Source organism: Phoca vitulina, unplaced genomic scaffold (assembly GCF_004348235.1).
Source record: "Phoca vitulina isolate PV1807 unplaced genomic scaffold, GSC_HSeal_1.0 scaffold36, whole genome shotgun sequence".
In the NCBI taxonomy this organism is placed as follows: domain Eukaryota; kingdom Metazoa; phylum Chordata; class Mammalia; order Carnivora; family Phocidae; genus Phoca; species Phoca vitulina.
Window position 1 is genome coordinate 15196978 of NW_022589739.1, and position 25950 is coordinate 15222927.

General features: G+C 49.0%; 2 protein-coding genes and 2 non-coding genes across 4 annotated transcripts; 3 read left to right on the forward strand and 1 right to left on the reverse strand.

The window, feature by feature from the left end:
• Window positions 1–1099: 1099 nt before the first annotated feature.
• RPS3 (ribosomal protein S3) lies at window positions 1100–6727 on the forward strand. The gene is made up of 7 exons (XM_032427181.1): window positions 1100–1179; window positions 2346–2476; window positions 2962–3055; window positions 3525–3619; window positions 5341–5528; window positions 5991–6187; window positions 6650–6727. The coding sequence occupies exons 1-6, from the start codon at window positions 1150–1152 to the stop codon at window positions 6182–6184; spliced, it is 732 nt and encodes a 243-aa protein (XP_032283072.1). The 5' UTR covers window positions 1100–1149; the 3' UTR covers window positions 6185–6187; window positions 6650–6727.
• On the forward strand, window positions 2045–2192 carry LOC116646598. Its single transcript, XR_004302147.1, has one exon. It is a non-coding gene; the product is annotated as a small nucleolar RNA SNORD15 (small nucleolar RNA).
• LOC116646597 lies at window positions 5742–5886 on the forward strand. The gene has a single exon (XR_004302146.1). It is a non-coding gene; the product is annotated as a small nucleolar RNA SNORD15 (small nucleolar RNA).
• Window positions 6728–15308: 8581 nt separating the features above from the next.
• On the reverse strand, window positions 15309–25268 carry KLHL35 (kelch like family member 35). Its single transcript, XM_032426870.1, has 7 exons — window positions 25261–25268; window positions 21677–22549; window positions 20338–20522; window positions 18826–18944; window positions 18083–18271; window positions 16460–16648; window positions 15309–15497 (listed from the first exon to the last, which is right to left on the reverse strand). The coding sequence occupies exons 1-7, from the start codon at window positions 25266–25268 to the stop codon at window positions 15309–15311; spliced, it is 1752 nt and encodes a 583-aa protein (XP_032282761.1).
• Between the last annotated feature and the right edge of the window lie 682 nt (window positions 25269–25950).

Here is a 25950-nt window from a genome sequence, read left to right on the forward strand (position 1 = left end):
AAGCTGCCAGGGACTGTGGCACATTGGAAAGCCCTTTGCCATCTAACAGGGAAGGAGAGTGTTGCCATGAGGAAATAGGGGCCCGGTATTTTGCTAGATCTTTCTGTATTTTTAAGCGAAGCTTAAAATAGTTTTATAGCGAAATTTCCTGATTTTTAAATGTAGGCAAACTATTCAAATTTAAAATAACACTGTTCATCACAGAAAAACTTTTTCATTTCTTCTTTCTTGTCTTTTTGTTGTATCTATATGACATGATGGGTGTTAGTGGAAACTATCGTGGGCATCATTTCACAATATTTGTAAATCAAACCATCATACTGTGTGCCTTAAACTTATACAGTGATGTATGGCAATTCTTTCTCAATAAAACTATTGTTGAGGTGTTTCAGAGTGAAGTGTGCTGATGTCTGCAACTTACTTTGAAATGCATCAAAAGATGCACCCTTGGGTGAATAGAGGGATGGATAGATATGCGATAAGACAATTATGGCGAAAATGTTAATTGGAGCACCTTGGTGATGCATATATACATAATTCTTTCAACTTTTCTGTATGCTTAAAATTTTCAAAATGTAAGGGGAACTTTTTAATGGAAAAATAATTGTGAGCCAATGAACCACTACTCTGTGACTTCCGCTACAAGTTTTAACAGACTTTATGAAAGTGAGGTAGAGGTAAATGAGTTCATAATATAGAGGGCATAGAACAATCCCTAGAATATTTAATAAATATTAGATATTAAGATTGTCATCATTTGGAATGGAAGAAATAGACACAGATTAGAAGAGCTGGACCCAAATTAATTTCATTGAGTGTAGAGTGTATGGACCAGGATTCCATGCTCTTGCTGTGTGAGCTTATACCTGTAATTTCCATCTCTGTGCCTTATGTTGCTCACCTTTAAGCTAATAAGAATTGGGCTCTAGGCAGTTCTGGCGTTCTGATTGATCTGCTCCCTTTCCCGTTTCTGCCTATAGGTGTCTCCATTACCCTTCTTTTTCGCTTTAATGCCTTTCTAAAAACTACAATTCCCAGGAGCGCCTACAGGCGTCGACGTCGCGCAGTTCTTTGTCGTCGCTCGCGCCCTTTATACCTACTTCCGTCCACCAGCCCCTTCCTTTTCTTTCCGGGGCGCGCGGCGGCAAGATGGCGGTACAAATTTCCAAGAAGAGGAAGGTGAGACCCTGGGGCCCAGGTCCGGGGAACTGTGGCGCCGCGCGGGTCGGGGCTTGTGGAGAAGCCGTCGCGATACCCGCAGCTCCATGCCCTGCCCCGGGAAGCGGCTTGGGCCGCGTGGCATTCCCGCAGGCGGCGGATGGCGGTGGATTGAACGCGGGGCCCGAGCCCGGCGAGCGCAGTTTGGCGGCGGAAAGGAGCGAGAGTTTTCTGCCGCTTCTGGGCGAAGAGCAGAGATGAACATCGGGCGCCCTTCCTGCCCGGGACAAAGCGCTTGTGATCATTTCTTGGTCAACAAATAGCATTAGTAAACATGTGATATTTTGAGGGGTTGAGCCATTTCCCCTCACGTCTCATTGTGACTTTGGGAACGGGAGGTAGCAGCGTATTCATGCCTTCTTCGTGTCAGGGTGCGGGCTTCTGACCGCAAAGAGCTCAGTTGGGAAGGCTGCTGACGGGTTCTTGCTCCATCTGCACCCCAGGTAAACTCATGGGCTGATGGAGGGAGGAGACCTGGAAAGAGCGCTTCATCAAGTTGTAACTTTTCGCTTTTCCGTGGGCGAGAACTGTGTAAAGTCCATTTGCGTTAGAAATAGGGAACTAGGCATTTTGTGTGTACATGATACCGTGTTAATCCACATCCTTTCTCGAGTTAGGATTTACCAGCTTTTAAGACAAGATAACATGGCTGGGAGTCTTCAGATGGTCCAAGTTGTGTCTACAAGTGAGACTAGTTAAGTCAGTGTATTTTCGTTAGTTAGGAGGGTAGCATCTTGCTGTACTGAATGAATGAGTTGTGGATGTGCCATTTTAGAGCAGCTTTTTGTTCAGCATGTGTAGGTACACATAACAAATCTTAAAAACCCTTCAATGAAGAGAAGATGACGAGTCTGACTGGAGGTATTATCTTTGCCTGGTGGCCCCTACTCCTTGCTGCGTTCTGTGGCGGTTTTAAGGGCCCTTGGGTTAAAGTAACTTCCAAAGGACGACCTAGAGGCATTTGTCTGAGAAGGGTTGCTAGATGAGTGTTGGAACGAGGGTAATAGAGTGATGATGGGTTGTTTGTTCCAGGTATTGAATTTTGATGAGAGTTGCATTGGCGGAAGGACTAGGCAGGAAAATGACCCTGCAGCAGGTTCTAATGGTGAATTTTCCCTTTTGGTTAGTTTGTCGCTGATGGCATCTTCAAAGCTGAACTGAATGAGTTCCTCACTCGGGAGCTGGCTGAAGATGGCTACTCTGGGGTTGAGGTTCGAGTTACACCAACCAGGACAGAAATCATTATCTTGGCCACCAGGTGAAAACTCATTTTCTTGGCTATCACCTGTAATTGTTGTATATGCTAGGATGGTGTATTCTGTAAACTTACGGGGACAACCAGTGTATTGGCCTTAGCAAACGTAAATTTTCTTTTTCCTTTTTTTTTTAAGATTTTTTTTTTTTTTTATCATTCATTTGAGAGCGAGCACAAGCAGGGGGTGGGGGTGGAGGGACTGAGGGAGAAGTGGACTCCCCATGGAGCAGGGAGCCCGATGCTGGGCTCCATCCCAGAGCCCTGGGATCATGACCTGAGCCAAAGGCAGACACTTAACCGACTGCGCCACCCCGGCGCCCTGCAAATGTAAATTTTCTTAACTGTTTTAAATCTGCCTCTAGTTTTTGTCATCCAAAATTTGTATTTTCTATGTTAGATGAATGAGACTTTACTATCACATATGTATAAAATTTAAAGCCATGTTTGGAATTTTGTGAGAGCTGTATTATCCGTTTCTGTTTTCTCAGGACGCAGAACGTTCTTGGTGAGAAGGGCCGGCGGATCCGGGAATTGACTGCTGTGGTTCAGAAGCGGTTTGGTTTCCCTGAGGGCAGTGTAGAGGTGAGTGAGTGTGGCTTATGCCAGAGATTACTGTGGACCTGGAAATGGTTATTTAGGATGGGACTTCTATAAACCCTTATGGTCATGAAGACCTTAGTTGTGATCACAGAGTATTACAAATGGATTGGTATTTTGTTGAAATTGTCTTAATAAGAAGTTGGCTTCCTGTTACAGTCCTTTTCTGCTTATTTCTGGTGGTTAGGGGATTTTTTGCCTTCAACTTGGGAATAGTAATGGTATGGATTGGCTACCCCATCAGTTGGTACAGCTGTAGGAGCTAGGGATGGGAGGGCAATAAGAAATTCAGATGATGTCACAAAGTGTAGGCTGTATGTGGGTAGTAGAAGTGTTTTAGTGCTTGAGGGATGCCGTAGTGATACATGCTCTTATGATGAATGAAGTGATTTTTTTTACTGAAAACACGGGAAAGTTAACAGGTTTAAGGGTGTGCCCTGTTTCCTTCTTAAAGCTTTATGCCGAAAAGGTGGCCACAAGAGGTCTGTGTGCTATTGCCCAGGCAGAATCTCTGCGTTACAAACTCCTAGGAGGCCTTGCTGTGCGGAGGTAAGTGTCCTGAGACTTTTAATAATTACGTTTTAAAGAGTGGTCAGCGCCATAAGGGGAGTACTCTTCTTGGTGCTTTGGGAATAGAACAAAAACTCCAGGGAGGGGAGGTTAGGATTCCTGTTGAAGTTACTCGGCTCCATTAAGTGTGGGGATTGTAAAGAGATAAGACATAGTCCTGATGGGAAGAGCTTATCTGTGAGCAGGGGTGGACTATAAAGGGCATGAGGTAGCTAGATTGGCTCTGGAGCTGGGCCCGCTGATGAGATTTCAGTAGGAGTTCTTTGTGCAATTTCATTATTGTGAAGTAATTGGAATGCTTTGGCTGGGAGTATGAAATTTAGTCTGTACTTCCTGCAGAGCCCTGGGAGGTTTTTCAGCAGGGGAAGGACATGAGAGCTGTGCTTTAGGAAGGTTGACCTGGTGGGGAGATGGGTGGCAGGAAGGGCTGTAGGTAGGGACAAATAAGAAAGACTGCCTGTCTCCTTTGAATGTCAACTACACCGCTTAGAACCGTGGTCCTCAAAAGCTTGGCCAGCATCACTGCCATCATCAGAGGACTTACTAAAAATAAAAATTCTCAGTCTCCACCCACTGAAACGGAAAGTGCAGGTGTGGCCCAGCAACCCGGTCCAGGTGGTTTTTGTACACACTGAAGTTTGACTTGGAAGTTCTGAGACCTAAACCACTTACTAACCTTCTGGACCTTGGATCTCCTATTTGTAAATGGGGGTCATTATATCCACCTCTCCTTTTTGTGGTGATTAAATGAGATGGTGCGAAGGAGCTGGAGCCTAGAGTGGTGGGTCCGCCTTTTCTTTCCCTGTTGAAGGTGGCAGCTAGCTCTTAGTCTGTCCTAGGGTATACAGTAATAAATGAGTTGGGGGGCATGATATTTTAAGGCTTAATGTCTGTTTTATAGGCCTAGAAGTCTTTTTCTAGCACTTTAGTCAAGAGAGCTAGTAGTCTACATTTAGTAGTTAGAGTTCCTAATGAATCTGAATTCTGGAGGTTGTGGAGTATTTAGTAAACCACAAAGGGGCCACTCAGTGACTGAGCTACTTCTGGGTCCTTAGTGATTGCTTACCTGATTGTGAAATGCTGCATTTGCAGAGTGGACTGGACAACCTGTGCCTGAGTTGTACCACCCCCACCATTTAATTGCCAGTTTATTAATGGCACCTGGGTGGCTCGGTCAGTTAAGCGTCCGACTCTTGGTTTTGGTTCAGGTTATGATCTAAGGGTCATTAGGTTGAGACCCACGTCCAGTTCTGTGCTGAGTGTGGAGCCTGTTTAAGATCCCCCCCCCTCCCCATTTGTGCGTGCCTTCTCTCCTAAATAAATAAATAAAATAAAAATAAGAGTAAATCTTGAGTCTGTAATTGCCTACTTAATTGGCCTGGTGTGAGGCCTCAACTTCACAGGTGTTTTTGTTTTATTTTTAATCTTGAGGTGATTCTAACGTGCAACCAAGGTTGGGAAGCACTTAGAAGGAATTGGCATATATTCCCTAAGGAGTCAGCTTAAGATGAGGTGTGATGGGGATGAAGGAGAATTGCCAGGCTCTGGTCAAATGTATTCTCCATTAAAGGAACACTGAAGATAGTGCAGACTAGCGAGTCTTGTGTTTTTGTTCTTTTTAACATGGTGGTGTGGGGTAGGCTCGAACAGTCTTGTCTTTGGTGATAACAGGTGGATATCTGTCTCTTGTTCTCCCACAGGGCCTGCTACGGTGTGCTGCGGTTCATCATGGAGAGTGGGGCCAAAGGCTGTGAGGTCGTGGTATCTGGGAAACTCCGAGGACAGAGGGCTAAATCCATGAAGTTTGTGGATGGCCTGATGATTCACAGTGGGGACCCTGTTAACTACTACGTTGACACTGCTGTGCGCCATGTTCTGCTCAGACAGGGTGAGCAGCTGGGAGCGCGGGGGAAAGGGCCTTTAGCAGATAGATACGGTTTTTCATGCGCACCTCAGTGTTGGGCAATTCATTTTGGGAGTAGCAGAGCATGTTCATATTCCACTTGGGTTTATTGATGAGCTGTATTGAACTATAAGAAGTAAATTGCTGAGATCAGTCAGCTCTTAGAGTTGGTTGGCTCGTCTCAACCACCTGTGTACCCTTCAGTGATGACACGATGACGAGTCAGAAAGGTCACATCCTGCTCTTGGTCCTTGTCAGTGCCACGTTCTGTGGTGCTGTGCATGGGTTCCTTTTGCAAAAGTGTCCTGTTCATTGATTGATTAGAGGCATTTGTCTGAGAAGGGACCAGACCCAAGGGTGCTGGAGTAACCTGTTGTCTTCCTTCTGCCCTGTCCTGTCGTGGGACCGGTGCAACCACAGCTAGATTCTAATTACAGCGTCTTCTAGGTGTGCTGGGCATCAAAGTGAAGATCATGCTTCCCTGGGACCCAAGTGGTAAGATTGGCCCTAAGAAGCCCCTGCCGGATCACGTGAGCATCGTGGAACCCAAAGACGAGATCCTGCCCACCACGCCCATCTCGGAACAGAAGGGTGGGAAGCCAGAGCCGCCTGCTATGCCGCAGCCGGTGCCCACCGCGTAACAGGTGTGTCTCGAGGGGCCTGTTGGGGCGGAATAGGACCCCTTTCCCTTGTCTTCTACCAATAGTATATCCCGTACTGGGGTAAGCATGTAAATACATAAACATTGGACTATACTTGCTTTACAACACAGGTTGGAGCCAGGGGCCCGTTTAACCAGGGATTCTGTAGGGAGGGGTATTTGCCTTGGTCTCCTAAGAAGTTCCTATGTTTACTACTGTGTTTGAAACAAGATTTTTCTTTTTATTTGCTTAAAATCAAGGCACGCTTGTTAATAATTAGTTATCTGTTCTTAGCAGCCCCTTAAGCAGTTAAAACACCAAGGCTCTTCTATGCCCAGTACTTTTTGTTTGTTTCTAGGTGTTCTGTGTGTATATATTCTTCATGCATATCCTAAATGGGAAATGAAAGAACCCAATATTCAGGTGAAGATTCTGTTCTTACTCTTGTGCTTTATTTGGTTTCAGGGTCTCTTTGGCAACTGGATCTGGAGACGATTTTAATCTGTAAAGACCTTTAATAAAATCTTTGAGAAAGACACATGGCGTGAATAGACTATGTCCACATTTGGTCTGAGAATTCTGTTGCCCCAAGGGAACATTTCTTGATTGATTTTTTTTTTCAGGGCTGCCTGGCTCACTTTCCCTGCCTGCTTTCCCTGAAATCCTTGATTCAGCTGTGCTTGTGAGGCAAGAGCAAGAACAGGAGGACCCAAACAGAGCTAACCAGAGTAATATCCTGTAAATCTGGTGAAAGCAAAGGCTGATTGCTCACAGGACAGCACCTTGAGAAGGGCTGAGGGTGAGGTGGTTTTGAGGAGACAAACTGGTGTTGGGAGGCCTCAGTACTGCACACGTGTAAAGTGAGATTTGAGTGCCTTGAATAAATGATTTCTGTGCCCACCCCTAAATCCCTATGCAATACAGGCAGCTATCATAAGGTTTTATTTATCCCTTCTGGATAAAATGAATGGCATTTTGCAATTTTACTGAAAAATGCTTGAGCTAGACTGCTTAATTCTTGTATTTCTGGACTTCTGTAGTTCAGTTGTGAAGGGATTTTCTGTTGTGAAAGTAGCTCAGCTAGTCTGAGCATCCAGAATACTGGGTGCTGGAAACCGGTTAAGGCAGCCCTGGTCATGTGAGACCTCAGTGTCTGGTACTAGGACAGCCAGTCAGGTCTTTGTGCATCAGATTATGTGATTGTTTAAATTCCTTCCTTTCAGTCTACTTAGAACTGGAAGTTGGTGTGTTGGATTCAGAAGTGCTGTTAATGTCCCACCAGGGGGTGCTGTAGCAGGAACTCGGCACCAAAGTAGTAGCTTGGGGAAGGAAAGTCAAACTCACTGAATTTGCGTGCACCTGTGGGAAACTATGCAAATTAGTGTGCACGTGTAAAGTTTGAGTTACCAAACGTGAGGATCCCTGGATAGCCATTATCGGGTAAAGAAAAGGAGAGGCTTTGGGGTATTTTTTTTAGCCATTTCAAAAAACGACATGAAATAAATGCAGAGCTTAGGTAAGCACTAACGACAGCCCCATGAAGAAATGCAGGTTACCCTAAACGATGTTACCACCACCCCTGGACTTCCAAGTGAGTTTTTCCACTGCCTCCTTTCCTTTGTGTCCGTCCCTTTGAAGTTCAAAGTTCCAGGTGTGAATATCTGGCTGGCTAGTCCTGTGTCCAGTCCAGCTGCCTGAGGTGGGGAGAAAGATAGCTAGCCCCTTTGATTTCCATAGTAGAGGTGGGGCCCAGACTTGCACAGTGCTCTTCCCCCTCTCCCCAGTAGGCAAGGTTTTGATCCTGGGTAGCCAAAACTTGTGGAATGGCCCTTGGAACCCACTGATGGAAATCTGGCTGATGGCAACATGGAAGCAAATGTTATCCTCTTCGTGGACTTCACCAGAAGGTTACTGTCAAGCTCTAAAGAGTTCTAGTCATTAGGATTCCTGGCACCAGGACGGGCTTCAAGCAGGAACTGGTAGATTAGCTTATCCATCAGACAAGGAAGGAATAGCAGCTGGAATGTGAGAACTTGGAAATAGGCCCAGGGGCCTAGCAAGGGCCCAGGACCAATGGATAGCACTGTTAATGGAGAACCAGGAGAAGTACAGAAACTGGTGGCATCAGAGGACAATGGGTAGAAGGTGTCTTGGGGCGTGGGGATCTGCCTCCAGACAGAATCTTCCCTCTGGAGCCCACAGCAGGGTGATAATGGGGTCAGCCAACCCTCTAACTGGGAAATAAGGCAAAGGCTATGGGAATGTTCAAGCCTGGTGGGGTGGAGGATACCTTTCTCTGTAGAGTGCTTTATTTTTTTAGGTTTTTATTTATTTGAGATAGAAATAGAGAGTACAAGTGGGGAGGAGAGGGAGAAAGCAGGCTCCGCACAGAGCAGGGAGCCTGATGCGGGACTCGATCCCAGGATCCTGGCATCATGACCTGAGCCGAAGGCAAACGCTCAACCGACTGAGCCACCCAGGCACCCTGCAGAGTGCTTTAAAAAGGAGACTTGAGAGGTGGTGGGGAGAAGCTAGGCTTTGCAATCAGACCCGGGTTCAAACGTGACAGCAGCACTGATCTACCGAGGTTGAATCTTTCTGATCCTCAGTATCTCAAGGGGCTGTTGGGAATTAAAGAAGACTATTAATACCTGTCTGTAGTGTTTATCATCAAGTATATTATCTCTCAGGACAAAGGCTAAGAGTCCAGGCCTTCCAGCCAGACTCTGGATTCAAAACCAGTTTCACAACTTAGCAGTATGAGCATGGGGGCATCAAACATCTCGGAGCCTCTGCTCATCTGCCTGTGATTTCATAGCACAGCGCCTGACCCATAGGAAGTCCTCAGTGAATGTTAGATGTTACTATTGAGTCATTCGGCATATCTTCTTGGGAATCAATAGCTTAACTTCATGGTATTGGATTCTCCCCACCCTAACCATAAGGGCTCTGACCATAGAAACCGTGCTTTCTGCTTCTGTTGTGAAGTGGGCATCTCTGGTCAGGTCTCACTACCCCATTTTACAGGTGGTGAATTTGGTTTCTTAGCCATGCCATGTTCCACCTAGTGAATGTTTCTGAGCTCCAGTGTTGCTGTGTGTAAGTGTAGCTGCTTCATGTTAGGGCTTGCCAACACCAGGGCAGGAAAGCATTCAAGTATCTGAGAGTCAACATTTTCAACATCAAAAGATAGTTTTCCTTACTATTTTTTCTTCCTCAGGAACATGAGATTTTGATGTTACTTTATCTATGAAACAAACCACTTCCCTATTTGTTATTGATCGAAACTACATGTGTAACTTGATAAGCAACATGACCTTGGTGAGAAGATAATTGTTACATGCCCCGAGCTTATTGTAAACACTTCCTTAATCGTCTCAACATCCCTGTAATGGGCCAGTTCCATTACTAGCTTCATTTTATAGCAACTTCAACCCACATCATACATCTTAGCAGAATGTGTGATTTCTCCTAGGCTTTGGAAAATATTTAGAATATCTCACAGTCCCTATTTCTGGTTTGAAAACAAATATCATGGTTAGGTTGGGAACAACTTAACCTGATTCTAAACCCTCAGTTTTACAAGTAAGAGTCCCAGTGGCTCTGAAATTCAAATGAGACCACGCCTCTGCTGCCCAGTCCTGCGTTGTACTAGCAGCCCAGCCAGCCAGGTGCAGCTGGGCCTTTGTCCACTGATGGAGTGCTGCTGCGATGGGTTCATCCCCCGCCTTCACCTTCACTGGCTGGCCAGGGACTGCCCCCATGATCAGCCTGCTCCCACCAGTCCTTTGTGTGGTGAGCCAGAGGAGCTGGACCCTTTGAATCCCAAATTGCTGAGAGAGGATAGGGCTCCCCCGGCCTTTAAGAATATTTTTGCTTTTTAGAGGGAGGAGAGGGAGAGCACAGACCCAGCAATAGGGCAGCTTTTCCCTTCAGGGATGGGAGACCAGAGGTGATGGATCTTTACTCACTGGTTTTCCCCCAATACAACAGGAAAAGTAGCCATAGCTATTTACCATCTGGGTCCAATAGACACCCTACCTTTTATATTTTAAGTCACTTTAATTTACAGAAGTAAAAGGGAAAGTGGAAAACGTTTCATTTTATAAATTTTACAAGTATTCAAACAAGTATTTTAAAATACTAAAATTTGGGGGCACCTGGGTGGCTCAGTCAGTTAAGCTACTGCCTTTGGCTCATGTCATGATTCTGGGGTCCTGGGATGGAGTCCCGCATGGGGCTCCCTGCTCAGCGGGGAGCCTGCTTCTCCCTCTCCTGCTCCCCCTGCTTGTGTGCTCGCTTGCTCGCTGTCAAATAAAATCTTAAAAAAAAATACTAAAATCTTAGCAAGTAGTAACGGCACCATTCTGAATATACTAAAAAACATTGAATTAATACCCTTCAAATGGGTGGGTTTTATGGGTTGTGAATTACATCTCAATAAAACTGTCACTCATATTCACGAAAATAGGTACTTGTATATGTGTGTGTGTATGTGTGTGTGTGTATGAATTAAAACAGCAATTTCATATTTTCCTTGCCTGGAAATACCCAAAAAGAGTACCATCCCTTGAATGCAGTTAAATGCTCATCAGCCACCATGTGTGCAGCTGGAATGTATTCATCTTATAACTACTGATCCCAGATTTCAAATATATCTAGTAGGCTCTAGCTTACTGCTTCTGGGGTTTTGGTTTTGTTTAGTTTTGCACTTGCATTGTCAACATGGAATACTTAAAAAATTTTTGATGGCTCATGATGTTGAAGAGAGGACAGTCATTTTCTTTGCTCCATAATTTTAAAACATTTTTGATTTTGGATTTATAAAGATCAATTTGAAAGACCAATCTAATGAGCTTTAAAAATATCTATAGCATCTGTTTCCCTATAGTCACCTGAGTACACAACTGCCTCAGCATGTCTCCACTTATGAACTGTAACAAACATATCAAGTAAATTTTGGGGCATAGGCATCATAAAAGATGAATACTATACAAAATAGGGTGGTACGGGTCTTTGTCAAAAAATACTGTGTGATGAAATCCTCCCTGTTGAATGATTTAAAATGCCATATTTCCTGTCTGTTTTTAGAAATACGTTGTGTACTCATCAATTCTGGAGTTTAAGAAAAATTCATGTAGGAAAGATTTTGTTTATATGACCAATTTCCCCATCCTCAGACTAGAGTGCTACCGTGTGTCTCTGCATTCATTTTCTGATTTGTCTGTATTAGGTGTGAAAGATCCTCTGTCCGCTTTCTTCTCTTGTGTCATTTTGGGTGGAAAATGAAAAATCCTGAATTCTCAGCCAACGTCTCTGGACTTCTTGTACCTTCTTGAAAGATGATCTATAGTACTTTAGGGAATACAGTATGGAAACTGAAGGATGATGTGATAGTGATAGTGATGGTGTATTCACTATTCCATCTTCCGGGAAATACCATCCTTCCATTTTATCATCATAATCTTGTTTGGGAATAACTGATGAGTAACATGAAATAATTTTTAGGATGATGAAATAGCAAAGTTTTTCAAGATAGAGGAAAATAAATTCATCATGATCTCATAATGTATTTTAGATTTATACAAGAATCTAATGAATCCATATGGTGATTGTAAGATAGAATGAGTATTATGTGTTTTTTGAAAGGTAAGTAAATTTCTCATTTTGTTTTGTTTAGAAGCCCACTAAGAATAACAATCCTAAAATACCAATCCTTATAAATAGTTAGAACTTCTCAAAAACGAAACTCAAAAACTAAATTTGGGTTCAGTGGCTTCTGATGGCATATGAAGAGTTAAGTGTGTTCTCAGCTAGGGAGAGTAGGGCAAACCCATGTGACTAAGGAGTCATATACTCAGAACTTGTGGTTTGGTTTCCTGTTGGATAGCGACAGTCCCTCTCATTCAGCAGGCAGCCCAGGTGGGGCAAAGAGCAGTGGGCTAGGAGCCAGGGAGGCCCTCCATATATGGTCTTGGTCAAACCCACAGTCCTAGGAAATTAGGACACATGGGTGTGTAACTTTTGCTTTGTATTGTGTTCTGTGAGCCTCACTCACGAGGGAGATGAACCATGTCTCCCCCTCATCTGACTGGAAGCCCCTAAAGGCAGGGACCAAATCCTTTGAGGCTGGGATTTCCCAGGGTGGAAATGATGTACAGTAGTGCCATCCCCCCCCCCCCCCCAAATTCCGTGGTATCACTTTCTGCGATTTCAGTTACCTGAGATCAACTGCATTCTGGAAGCAGACGATCCTCCTTCTGACTTAGGTCAGGTCAGTAGTAGCCTAATGCTGCATCATGATGTCTGTGTCATTTGCCTGATTTTATCTCATCCTGTAGGCATTTTACCATCTCACATCATCACAAGAAGGGTAAGTATAGTTCAAAAAGGTATTTTGAGGGAGCCCACATTCACATAACTTTTATTATACTGTATTATAATTTTTGTTATTTTTAATCTATTATTACTGTGCCTAATTTTAAACTAAACTTCATCCTAGTTATGTATGTATAGGAAACACAGTGTGTGCAGGGTTTGCTACCATCTGTGGTTTCAGGCATCTGCTGGTGGTCTTGGGATGTATCCCCCACAGATAAGGGAGGACTGCTGTATTTTCTACTTCTAAATAACTCATGTGCTACCCTCCACACTCTTTTCCCAGATTAGCTTTCTCAGATTAGCAGAGCCTGGGTGAGGCTGCATGGAGACAGCAGGCTTTGGAGATAGCTGGACCCAGGAATCCTGGCTCTGTCACCACTCACTAGACCAGTGACATTAGTAGACAAATCACTTCACAACTCTTGAGTCTCCATTTCCTCATTGGTTAAGTGGGGCGGTAGTACTTACCTCACAGGTATTATAAAATACAAATCCAGGAAACTTTGATGCAGCATACAGAGGTGGGTGCAGGGTGGGCTCTTGTTCCAGGCATTGGGGGATAGAGAAATAAAACTGACATCTTTCCTGCCTCAAGAAGCATCCTATGGGTATGTCAGGGAAGACTAGAGATGTCATATATAAAGGCCTGGCCTTATGCCTCGTGGTAAAAGGGGGGGTAGATAAGGAAGGGCATAAGGAGAGAGGAGTCAGCTCTGGAGTAGAGGGTGTCGGATCTGTCCAGGCAGAGAGAGCAGGAAAGGGCATTGGCGCTTGGACAGAGCATGAATGGTCATTGTTGGGGAAATGGGGTGGTCTGCTTGGCACACAGGAAGCGCCCAGCCCAGGTGAGGTGCCCATGTTCTCAAGATCTTACCCTGAATTTGCCCCTACCTTTTCCACTCAGGCTTTTGCTTGGGTGGTTAAACAATACAGCACTTTTGCTTTGTCCTGGGTGTTATCCGTGGGGTGGGGACAGGCAGGCTCTGAGGGGCTGGGCCTCCCCACTACTCCCCTCCCCTCCTCTTTGCCATTATCAGCTGTGTCCAGATGGTCACAGGCTTCCTAATCTGAGATCATCAGAGGGTAGCAGCTCAGCTGGGACCCAGGCCTTTGTGCTAGGCTGTGATGGGCCAGCCCCAGCTGGAGAGACCCCACAGATAGGGCCCTGGGGCTTTGGAAGACAGGGAGGGGCATGGGGCTGTGCTGGAGGGGATGCAGGGAGCAGATGATAGCTCTTCAAAAGGCAATCTGAGTGCACATGATGGGGAGCCCCAGATGGGACCTGGCCAGCTCCTCTGGGCCCCAGAAACACAAGCATAGGACCTGAACCCTCTGGGTCTCTGCCTGACAGAATACGTGACATCTTTTGTCCCCTCTTTCCTCTGAGCTCATCCCTCCCCCTCTAGCAGTTTTATGTTGCTGCCCATAGAGCCTCAGGCCACCCGGGTGCTTATGATGGCATGAGGGGCTTGTGCACCCTGGTGATGTTGGGGAGCTCACAGGTCCAGGTGCAGAGCTGGGCTGGCTGGGTTCTCTGGCCTGGGCCTGCAGCTTGCTGCGAGCCTTGGCCTCAGGGCTGCTCGGTGTCCCACACTGTTTTCTGTTTTGTTTCTGCTTCTCTGATGAGGCGGGGAGGCCTACCTTGGCCGTGACTTCTAGCAGTGAGACTGGTTTGTAATCCCGTTTTTTTAAAGCTTTATCCTAGAGTCTGAACCCCAGAGCTGGAGCTTCTCCCTTTCTCACGGTTTTATAATTCCACCTTTGCTGGTCCTTGGACATGTTTGCTTACTTATAAGCCTAAGCCTCTATCTTTTTAGTAGTTTGGCTTTTAATTTTATCTGTTACTGCTAAGTGTTTGGAGAGGGTGGTTTAGAAAGAGGAACATCCTGACCAGAAATGCTTCATAGATTCTGAAGCTTCATGAGGTCTTATGAGTCACGGACTCTGCCAATTACTAAGTATGTGATCTTGGGCAAGTCTCCTCATCTTTTAAGGCAGTTCTTTTTCTGTAAAATACAAATCTTAATAACTAGCTCATTAAAAGTTAAAAAAATGCCAGTAATCTCATATTTAAGGACAGTGATTACCTTTGGGAGGAATGTGGGAAGGAATGGGTTTGGAAATGGAGGTGCCTACATAGGCATTTGTAACAATCTTTCTTAAGCTAGATGGTGGAAACAGATATTTATTGTAATTCTTAAACTGTACAAAAATATATACTTTTTGTGCATGAAATATTTCATAATTTTTAAAACATGTCCACACTGCCATTTTGAAGGTAAACAAGGTAACATATGAAGGTGCTTTGTAAAGAGTCAAAGCAGGGAGCAGATACTGGGTATTACTTCTCCAGACAAAGCAGGCTTGAGCTGGAACACAGACCCAACCTTTGAACAAGGTTTTATTTCGGGCACCTGGGTGGCTCAGTTGGTTACGCGACTGCCTTCGGCTCAGGTCATGATCCTGGAGTCCCGGGATCGAGTCCCGCATCGGGCTCCCTGCTCTGAAGGGAGTCTGCTCCTCCCTCTGACCCTCCCCCCTCTCATGTGCTCTCTCTCATTCTCTCTCTCTCAAATAAATAAATAAAATCTTAAAAAAAAAAATGAACAAGGTTTTATTTCTATAAGAAAGGGAGGCAATAAGTTAAGGGGCTATTTACATGGAGGTACCATGAGGGGAGCAGTGGTGAGCCTGAGTTCTCCCTTCTTTCTCTGCTTCCTGGCTCAGGCTGTTCAAGTTTGAGTCACCTGCCCAGGCTCTGAATGATGGTAATGCAGCCATGGGAGCTGGTGCAGCGCTGTAGGGATGGCTGGGCCTCCACCTGCCCATTGCTGGGGTCAAAGGTGAAGACCTTGTCGGTGCTCTCCCCAAGATCATCCCGCCCACCAAGGATGTGGACCTTCCCGTCACACACAGTCACGCCACAGCTCTCCTGGGTAGACAAACAGAAAGATGATCAGCTATGGGGTCCAGTGTGGGGCTCCCTCTGTCCCTAGCTGGCCAGTCCAGACAATAAAACCTTGACCCACAGAATATGAGCAGGCAGTCTGGATGGCAGAAAGGCAGGAACTGGGTCGGTTTGAGTTCAAGCTCTGGCTGGACCCTTACTACATAGCCTTAGACAAGTCACTTAAGCTCCCTGGGCCTCAGTTTCCTCTCCTGCAAAGTAAGAATAATAGTACCTTCTTCATAAGGTTCCCTTAACAGTTAATGGGGTTAAGCATGTAAAGCATTTTACATAGTGCCAGGAAGACAGTAAGCACTCCAGGAACAGTGACAACAATCATCACCACCACCACCGCCCTAAGATCTCAGACTCAGAGAAGCCAGAAATCTCAAGCTCTTAGAATCACTGAAGGTCAGAACTGGCAGGGACTACCAATCCAACCACACCCGTGTAGTCTCTCTGGAGTTTCGGGGAAGGGGACAAGAGGTGGGGGAGGCCAGGAATGCAGGGGACAGAGCCTCCAGGGCCTGGACCTCCCTGCTCTGATATTACTAGGGCAGGGGAACTTATCAAGTCCCTTCTCTACCCTGACCTCCCCGCAACAGGCAACCAGCTGGTGGCCTTCAGGACAAGAGACTTCAGGGTCATTTAGACCAAGACCCTCATCCAAGGCTAAAGCACTTGGAACTGGGGTTCCATGCTCTGTCTTAACATGGCTTAACCGGAGGCCTTGGGCGAGGCCTCAATCTTTCTAAGGCTGGTCTCTTCATCTGTGGAACACAAGGCTGATTATCCTAATGAGGACAAAGCTAAGGAACTAGGTATAACTGCCTAGCATGGAGTCAGAGACAGACTCAACAACCTCTGAGTTCCACATCCTTAGACATGGGACTTTGCTCTCCCGATCGGAACCAGTACCAAGGCTGTACCCGGGAGCCTCTACTTACCACGGGGCTGGGGAGGACAGCTGCCTCCCCCCAGACATCTGTGCCAGGGTCATAGGTGAAGATTTTGCTCATGAGGCCCCCTACCACATAGATGGTGCCCTCAAGGGAGACAGCCTCGAGGCACCGCTGTGAGAAAGGTGCTGGTGATCGCAGGCTCCACCGGTCCTCCTTGGGGTCAAAGCACTGCACCTGAGGGGCAGGAGGAGGGGCTGTGGTGAAGCCTCACCCCCCCCCCAACTGCCCTGCTGCCCACATCCTCCCACCTTCCCAGTAGGGGGACTAATTCAACACATTGCCTGTGTCTTCCAGACCTGAGCTAGCATTGGGGGGGGCGGGGCAGAGGAGACCCACCATCCCTGCCCTCAGGTGTGCTCAGTCTCGTTCCACATTCTGGCCCCAGCCCTGGACTCCCTTTGTCCAAAGCCTCCTCATCTTTAAAGGTCCAGGAAAGGTCTGCATCCCAGGAGATGGAAGTACCATCTGCATTAGTACTATAGAAGGTCCTCAGAGAGCAGGCCCTCCATAGAAATGCATTTCTTATTGCATACATTGTCAACCCACTTCCCTCCCCCTGGTGCTCTGAGCTCATGACAAGATCCCAGCTAGGGTATCTTGCAGCCCCCATCCCTACAACTGTCCACAGGCTTCTCAGGCCCACCAGTGTTCACACTTTCCAGAGTTTCTGAGGGCTTATACTACCTGCCTGTTCATCTGTATTCCGTTTCCTCAGTTGTTTCCTTGGAGACTCCTGGAATGGCCTATATTGAATCAGTGCTGCACCAGAGGGCAGTTCCCCCAGCCAGCCCCAGGAGAGTGAGTGAGTGAGTGAGTGTGTGTGTGTGTGTGTGGTGTGTGTGTGCGCTGCAGAATAAAAAGGGGTGAGGTATCCTAATCTGGGAAAGATTCAGATCCCAGGACCGCAGACTTGTGAGGCCATCAGGGGAGGGAAGAAAGCTGCTATGAAGATTAATTTTTATTCACAGAAAGCCTAAATGTCCAGCAACAGAAAATTTGGTTGACAGACTATGGTTCATCCACCCTGTAGACTATTACACATTGAAGTGATGGCTGTGAAGAGTTTCTAAGCATGTGGGAAATGCTTACATTTAAATGAGAATAAAAAGCAGAATGCAAAATTTTACTACCAGTAAGAACACAAAACTAAAACAAACACAAAAGTAGATTCAGAGAAAGCCTGCAAGGCAATGCACCAAAATATTAATAGTAGTTATCCTTTAGTGGTTGGCTCATGGGTGGCTTTTTCCCTATTTCTGTGTTTTCTAAATTTTCAAGTGTGTGGGTTTGTTTTGTTTTGAATGAAGGAAAAATGTTTTAATTGATCCCACCCTTGCCCTAACTTAATTTTTAAAATCTATGAAACCCATATGGCACCAGCTTAAATATTCAGGTCCGGACCCGCCGTGTGACCTTGGGGTCATCTGTCTGAACTCACTTTCTTGCTGAAACGAGGGCGTCACTCCTCAGGGCTGTTGAGACTGAGAAAACGGATGAGGACGTGAAGTGCCAACTCTGAGTCTGGCACACAGCCCTGAGGAGTGACCCCCTCGTTTCAGCAGGGAAGTATTACACACAGCAGGCCTCCAACGCCCTGCCCGCGCCCACCTTGTTGGTGCTGAGGCCGTCCTGCCCGGCGCCCCCGACCACGTAGATCCTGCCCGCGCAGGACACCACTGCCGCTGAGCTCACGGCCTCCGGGAGGGGCGCCGCCGCCGCCCAGGTGTTGGAGAAGGGGTCGTAGCGTTCTACACTGCGCAGGCGCCGAAGGCCGTCGAAGCCACCCACCGCGAACAGCTGCGGATGAGGACAAGCAAGGGTGGGATGCTCCGCTATGTGCGGGGAGAAACTGTCCCCAGACTCACAGGAGGTACATTCCAGCACTGCCAGCGCCTGGGCGGCCTCCCTTAGCGGGTTTCTTCTATTACCTGGGGATAAGCATATCCGTCTCTGGGATGGGTATTAGACCTGTCAAATATCTGGCACCAAGCTGATGCTTAGTAATAGCTAGTAATTTATTGAGGGTTTATCACCTTACTTAAGTGATCCTAAGAAGCACTTTTATTTTCTTTTCTGAATTTGGGATGTAGCTTACAAAGATTATTACTTTTTTTTTTTTTTCAAAGGGGCAGGGTCAAAATTCACACCTAGTCTGGCCCCAGAGCCCACACTTTTGACCCCTGACCACTAGGTATTATTATCAGCATTATCATGTAACTTTGGGCAAGTATCTTTCCTTTTTGGTGCTTAAGATCCCATCTTTCAGAGAGACTGTCTTATAGGACCTTCCCCCAGGAAGTCCACTGATCTGTACCTTGAGCCAGAGGGCAGCAGCTGCTGTGTGTCCCTACCTGCCCCTGCACGACTGCCATCTTGTGCCTCCACCTGCCCTTGAGCAGCGAGGCCACCTTGATCCAGGTGTGCCAAGGGGTACTAAACATCCACACATCACGGCTGTTGATGTGGCCTCCTAGGGAAAGAGAAGCCACTGTTGACTCCAGGCCCTCTTGGGGTCAACAGCACCCCTAAAGACCTAGAAACAAGGGCCCCCAGATCCAAAGGAAGAGTTAAGGGTAGACTGTGTTTTGAATCAATGGTGGGAAGGTGTGAGGACAAGGGGCAGGGAGTTTTGTGGGGAGAGGCCTGAGAGATTTAGGGAGAAGGAGCTGATCTTCACTGGGTGCCTTATGGTGGTATGCCAGGCTCTGTACTCTGGGGAGCAAAAAGGGGGCCACTTAGAATTCAAACGGAGATAAGAGTGCAAAGTGTGCCCAAATAAGCATCAGGAATGTGCTGGGGGCAGAGGGAGAGCAGAGCCACCTACACTTGGATAGGAAAAGGTAGAGAGTGACTCAGTAACCCAGCCTCATTTCTGCACTTACCTTCATGATTTCATGTCTGTTCTCATTCCTCCAAGAGGTGTTAGGATTATTATACACAGTTTACAGACAGGAAACCCCACGGCCTTTCACTCTAGATCAAGCCCCAGCTCTGTTTTGTAGCCCCTGCCTCTGTGTATTCCCACCAGCACCCAGCAGAGGCCCTTCATGTTGTTCACAGGCCATCAGCAGCCTTGGATAAGTTGTCCAGTAATAAAGTGTGGCCTGGATGGTCCCTGAGGCCTTTCTGGCTCATTCTTCTGCTCCTTATCCTTCCCAGACACCCATTGCTCCCTACAACAAGTGCAGTCTACCTAGGCCTGGAGTCAAAGCCTCCCTGATCTAACTTGACTCCCTTTCCTGCCTCATCTACAATACCTCCCCTCCTCTCCCAGATGCACTCAACCTGCACTTTGGAGACCTGAGTACCTGGGGTTCCTTTCTGCACATTCCGGTCTTCATACCTTTGCCTATGCTGTTTGCTCCAGATTTTCAAGGTCCAGCTGAAAAGTCTGGTGGCAAAGTGAAGTCTCTCTGTCTCCCCTTCTCCAGGGGAGCAGGGGCTGTTTTATTCTCCCTCTAGGGCCTGGACCTCAGGGAGGGCACAATCCATTGGTATCAAACCAATCTGTGTTTCTCCTAGCTTTACCATTTTTGAGATAATGGGAAAATTCTTAACCTCCCTGTAAAATGGGGTTGTAGGGGAAATTGAGTAATGTAAGCTGTGTAGCATAATGTTCTGCACACAGTTGGCTAAAGAAAGAGAAGTGACTAATAGTAATACAAATTGAAGTGGATATTGCTGAAAGAAGGTCAGAGTCATACCAGTGACTGGCCCTGCAGGACTACATACCACTTCAGCCAGTAGCTGTAGGTTATTGGGGAAAATCCCACCCCCACCTCGCGGTTGGAGAGAAAAAGAGAGTGGCTTGAGCGAGGCAAAGAGCCAATCCTGTGGGGCTCCCGCTGCGGCCCTGCCCTCACCCGAGACATAGATGTCATTGCGGAGAGCACAGGCAGCGAACTCTGAGCGTGTGTAGCCTGGGAGGCTGGGCAGTGGGGTCCAGCGCCGGCTCTCTGGATGGTAGGCGTCAGTGAAGGGCAGCTTCAGGAGCCCCTTGCGGTCGCAACCGCCGATGACCACGATCACTTCAGCTAGGTCCATGAATCTGGCGTGGGGATAAGCCCAATGCCTGTTGACCCGCACCCAAGTTTTGGCCCTCTCTCATCCTCTCGTTGACCACACTGTACCGTCCTGCTGCTCTTCCATGCCCTTATGCCCTTTTGCACTCCCTGCCTCCCAGTCCCATGCTGGACTCTGCCACCTCCAACCTCCTTTCCTAATATCAATGGGAAGAGAGTCACCAATCCTTAACCCCAACTACTGACATCTAAATTACAGGGAAAGGATCTTTAAACAGCCCTTATCTAGAAAAGTCACCTCGTTTAATTCTTATGATAGTTTTATTAGGCGGGGGTTACTACTCCTTTTGCAGAGGAGGAAACAGGCTCACAGACTTTGGCTTGCCGGAAGTCGGAGTCAGTAAGTGAGAGAGCTGGAATTCAGCCAACCCAGGTTGACTGTCACTAACCCTTTCTCTTTACCCTTTTCTGCCCTTCATCCCCGACTGCCAGTTGTGCTGCCTCCCTCCTACTGTAACTATTTCCTAAACCCATTCCCTAATTCCACTGAACCAGGATACACACCCTTTCAGTAAAACATTCTCCCCTCCCACTAACCAACCCCTCAGGCTTCTGACCCCACCAGAATTTCCAAACCAAGCCACCGGCTTCCTACCTACTTCCTTTGACAAATATTGAGCATCTTCTTTGTCCCAGGCCCTGAGCTTAGTGTTGGAGACACAGTGTGGTAAGACAGAGGCATCCTGTCTTCTATCCCCGGGAGGGCACTACTTGGACTACGTCTTGGACTACTCCCCCCAAAGTCTCCCGGTCTGGCGTTCCAGGGGTGGGAGAGTAAGCCTCTCATTTTTTCCAGGCCCTATTTTTATCCCTTACTAGACTGAGCTCTTGGAAGGTAAAGGGTATTTCCAATTACTCCCGAATCCCGGACACCCAGCACAAGACCTGCACAGAAACAGCGCTCAGAATTACGGATGGATGGGCAAGAGGAAGGATGTGTGCAAGGTGTGAGATCCCTGCCTCTCCCCCACTGGCCTGTGAATTCTCAAGGGCAGAATTCCCAATACCAAGCCCATGAAATGTGTGAACGAATGAGCAGAATTAAAGGATGCTACAGGTATGAGTGGTTGCAGAATCCGGGATGAGGACGGGTGGAAGGCAAGGGGGCAGGGGGCCGTACCTCCGCGGCCGGGCCCGCAGCGCGCCGGCCTCGCGGCCCAGGATGAAGCAGGCGCGGGCCTCGAGCAGCAGCGGGCGACACTCGCGGCTGGCCTGCAGCAGCTCGTCGGCCTCCACCTTCTCCAGGAAGTAGGCGGGCGCCAGCAGGGGCAGGCGCACGTGCTCCAGCAGGCGCCGCAGCTGCCCGCGGCGGGCCGGCGCGTCGTGGCGCACCCAGCGCATGGCCGCCTCGAACACGGCCTCTTCGCGCGCCACGCCCAGCGCCGGGTCGGCCAGCAGCGCCGCCACCTCGTCGGGCGCCAGCTCCAGGAAGTCGGCGTGGCGCGCCACCTCGACGAAGGCCTGGCGCAGCACGCGGCCGCAGCGCTCGGCCAGCGAGGCGAGTGAGAAGGCGGCGGCCACGCGGCGCAGCGCCAGACTGTTGGCGGCGCGCAAGCGGCCCTCGAGGAAGCTGGCGCAGGCCTCGCGCAGGCCCGCCACGCCCAGCCGCTCGGCCAGCGCCAGCACGGCCGCCGCCTCGTCCTCAGCGCGCAGCCGCACACCCGCGCCGTACACGTAGTCGAGCACCACGGCCAGCGCCGCCGCCGCCGCGCCCGGCCCCGCCTCCGAGGCCACGGGCGCCACGGGCACCACGGCCAGGCCGTGCTCCGGCCGCCCGGCCGCAAACAGGCTGCGGAAGTAGGCGCTGCCCGCGCTGAGCGCCGCGCGGTGGCACGGGAAGTCGCGGCCGCCGGCGCGCAGCACCACGTCGGTGAGGGTGCCGCTCCGCCGGTACGCGTTGAGAGTCTGCAGAACGCGCTGCGCATGGCAGGACCCCGCACACGGCGCCAGGGAGCCGGGCTCCGACTCCTCCAGCACTGGGCCCTCCAGCATCCTGCCAGGTAAAGAACACACACAGTGTCGGAAATCCACCTGGTTGGGTTGGGCGAGAGGGCAGGAGGCCCCTCATCCGTTCATTCCGTTGTTCGTTCCCTGGTTTACCCAAGCCGGCATGCACGCATGCATGAATGTAACGCAGGTGCTTTCGTTTACTCAGCGGCTCTTCCTTCCATCCCTTCATCCAGAGTCCTATGGCTGCAGTGATCTAGTCCCTGCCGACTTGGAGGGCTAGGCCTGCCTTAGCTGTATCACCGTCTTCCTCGCTTACCCACTTCAGTCATATTACTTTCTGTTCTTCAGACTCGTTAAACTGTCATCAATATCAGCAGGAGACAGACGGCAAGCTCTCAAATGGCATAATTGAGGATAGTCTAATAAGGGAACGATTTACCAACACGTAGACAGTGTTTAGGGCCTCCCGCAAGGGGTAAAGCAGTGCCCGTGGTCACCAACAGCAGGAAGCGTTTACCTCTCCAAGGTCTGGAACGGGAGGGCCAGGAGGTTACAGGAACCTGCACAAAATATCTGTATAGGAAGGGCCCCCTGACAGGAGCTGTAGGATTCAGGCTACCCCACAGAGACCTAGTGTGGTGTGGGGAGGAATAACTCTGCTTCCTCTTGTCACCCTATTCTGTCTCCTCTTGCCCTTAGGTGCTCCCCACTGACCAAACCCTGATGATTGATTGATTATCTATTTCTGTATTTATTTATATTTTACTTACTTATTAGAGAGCGTGCACGCGCAGGAGTGGGGGGAGGGACAGAGGGAGAGGAAGAGGGACAAGCAGACATCTCGCTGAGTGTGGAGCCCGACACTGGGCACGATCCCAGGACCCCAAGGTCATGACCTGAGCTGAAGTCAGATGCTTAACGATGGAGCCACCCAGGTGCCCCTGATTATTCTATTTAATATCTGCCTCTCCTACAGTAGGTGCTCAGTTAATATCTGTTTAAGGTTGAGTGAACGCATTAAGCTAGCATGTATTTAGAGCCTTTCCTGTGCCAAGCAGTGGGCAAGACAAGCATGGACCCTGCCGTCCTGGATCTCACAGCTTGGTGGGGGTCCCATGGGGGAGTGTGGGAGCTGATAGAAGGGGCACTAGACCCTGTTGGAGGGGATTCAGGGAAGGTATCCCCTGAGGGATCTTCAGACTGAGAAGCATAGGGGGAATTAGCCAGGAGAAGGGAAGGGAGTTCAGGGAGGATGTCTCCATTTAGAGAACAATCTTTGCTAAGGCCCAGAGGGAAGGAGGGCAGGAGACTAGAACCCAGGCTGAGAGGGAAGTTAGCCCTCTCTCTAGTGAGTTCTCTCTGTGTTCTCAAGGAAGCCCTGGGGGGAGATGGAAAGAGCTGGCTCTACGGACCGATCTGGGCTCTAAACCTGCCTCTGTCATTGACTCACTGCGTGAGCTATGCAGGTCACTCCCCTTCAGTTTCCTCCTCTGAAATGGGGTCATATTGCCCACCTCACAGCATTGTTGTGACGTTGTGCTTATGAAGTGGAATATGAAAAGTGCTAGGTACATAGTACAGACTCCGCTAACACAAGAGGAAGGGAGCATGCCAGGTGTGCTGGCTGCTTTTATGTGCATAATTTCATCTGATCCTCACAACCCTGAGCATTTCTTTAGATGCCCCCGCCCTTCTTTAAGTTTGTCTTTCCTTAAAAGAAGCACACAGGAAACCGGCCCTTCAGAGGTTGCTCTGAGGACCAAAGGAGGGGTGTTTGTGAAAGCACTCTACAGACTCGGGGGTCGTACTGGGCTGGTTGTGATTTGGTCATTATGAACATACAGTCTCTGCTTGCACACCTCCAGGGACAGGGAGCTCACTTCTTTAGGTGGCAACTTACTCTAGGGGAGCACAACTCTGCCCTCTACCTCTTGCCTCTCCCTCCATGCTCCATGCTCTGCCTTCTTTGAGACTGCTTTGCCCCGGAGGTCAGATCTGGCTTTCACTGCTCACGCCCTGGTCATCCTGGGTGGTGGATCCCCATGTCCGGATTACAGAAATGAGCTTCCTGGTGGGCAGGGTCCCAGGAAGCTAACTATGCCCAAGCAGAGGGGCTGGGCCCTGAACCCACCTGGCTGCAGACTCTGCAGGCCTAGCTGCTCGGCCACACTTGCCGGGGTGAGGGCATGTCCTAAGGAGCAGCCCAGAACCAGCAGAGGGAGGTGAGGGAGGTCATCGGAACATGCTGCCCCCATTCCTTTCTCTGCTGGCTGCTTACTAAGAAAGCAGCCACCCCCTGAGCTGGGATCCAGGAGGGCAGGTCTCTTCAGGGTAAGGAGGGACCTCTCCCTGCAGCACAAGGAGAGGGAGTCTCCTCCTGGGAAGTGCACCATACTTTTTCATTCGTTCTACTGCTGTCTACTGTGCCGGGCACTGTGGTCACACTGGGACATCAGACTCCGTTTCCACCCTGGGGATTCCCAGTCTGGGGGCCGGAGGACCCAGGTGCAACGTGGATGGTAGGGATTCCCAGGCAGGGCTCCATTGGACATTCTCTCGTCCTAGCTAAGCATCTAGGAACCTCCAGCCAAGAATTCTGATGCGAACTAAGGGATCCAGCCCCTAGAAGTTGACATGCCCCCCTGTTTCTTGTTCACACCCACACCCCCTCTCACACACACACACTCAGACTTGTAGACACCACACGGCCCTGCCTGTTGAGGGGCTAAGTCCCCGGATGTACCTGGCACTTACCTGGCCATGGCTCACCCGGGGGCTCTGCAGCTGCTGCTCTCGTACTGACCGCTCCTGTCTGTCCTGCTGCTACAGCCCTGGCAGTCGGGCTCCAGTGTCCTTGCCGCTCTGCCTGGACTCCGGCTCCGGCTCAGCTGCAGGAGGACAAAGGGGCTGGACGCCAGGGGGGAGGGGAGAGGAGGGGGAGGAGGGGACGCTGGGCTTTTGTTCCATTCTTGGGCCAGCCCTGGGAGGGAGGGAAGGAAGGAGGCGCGAGTAAGCATGGCGTTGACCGTGCATGCATCTCGGGGATCCTTGTACCTGGACTGGGGGTGATCTGGCACTGGCTGTGCCCTTGAATAAATGTATGGATGTGAAGGTGTGTGGGGGGACTGCCCTAAGGAGTCGGGGTGTAATCGGGTGGTTGTGAGGGTCCAGGTGTGCCAGGGCACCTGTATGTGAGTGTGGGAGCACACAGGGATGTGGTGGGTGTGACTGTCGTTGTAGGTGGGACTAACTCTGGCCGCAGAGCTTCGGGGCCTTGGGTGCCCTCCTACCTCTGTGTGACTCTGCCTGTCTGTGTTCCTGTTTGACAGCAGACATTGTCATCGTGGGACTTCATGTGTCTGGTTGTCTGCCTGGTGGGTCCCTCTTTGTGTCTGTGTGATCCTGTGTGTGACGTGGGTCTGTCTGCAGGACAGGGGGTTGTGT

Excerpts from the sequence above, each read along its gene's own strand:
- RPS3 (XM_032427181.1), top strand. The coding sequence starts at position 1,150 with ATGGCGGTACAAATTTCCAAGAAGAGGAAG. Across the intron at positions 1,180-2,345 it reads AAATTTCCAAGAAGAGGAAG|TTTGTCGCTGATGGCATCTT; the intron begins GTGAGACCCTGG and ends CCTTTTGGTTAG. Across the intron at positions 3,056-3,524 it reads TCCCTGAGGGCAGTGTAGAG|CTTTATGCCGAAAAGGTGGC; the intron begins GTGAGTGAGTGT and ends TCCTTCTTAAAG.
- KLHL35 (XM_032426870.1), bottom strand. Across the intron at positions 20,523-21,676 it reads CTGCGGGCCCGGCCGCGGAG|ATTCATGGACCTAGCTGAAG; the intron begins GTACGGCCCCCT and ends TCCCCACGCCAG. Across the intron at positions 16,649-18,082 it reads ACGGCCTCAGCACCAACAAG|GTGCAGTGCTTTGACCCCAA; the intron begins GTGGGCGCGGGC and ends CCTGCCCCTCAG.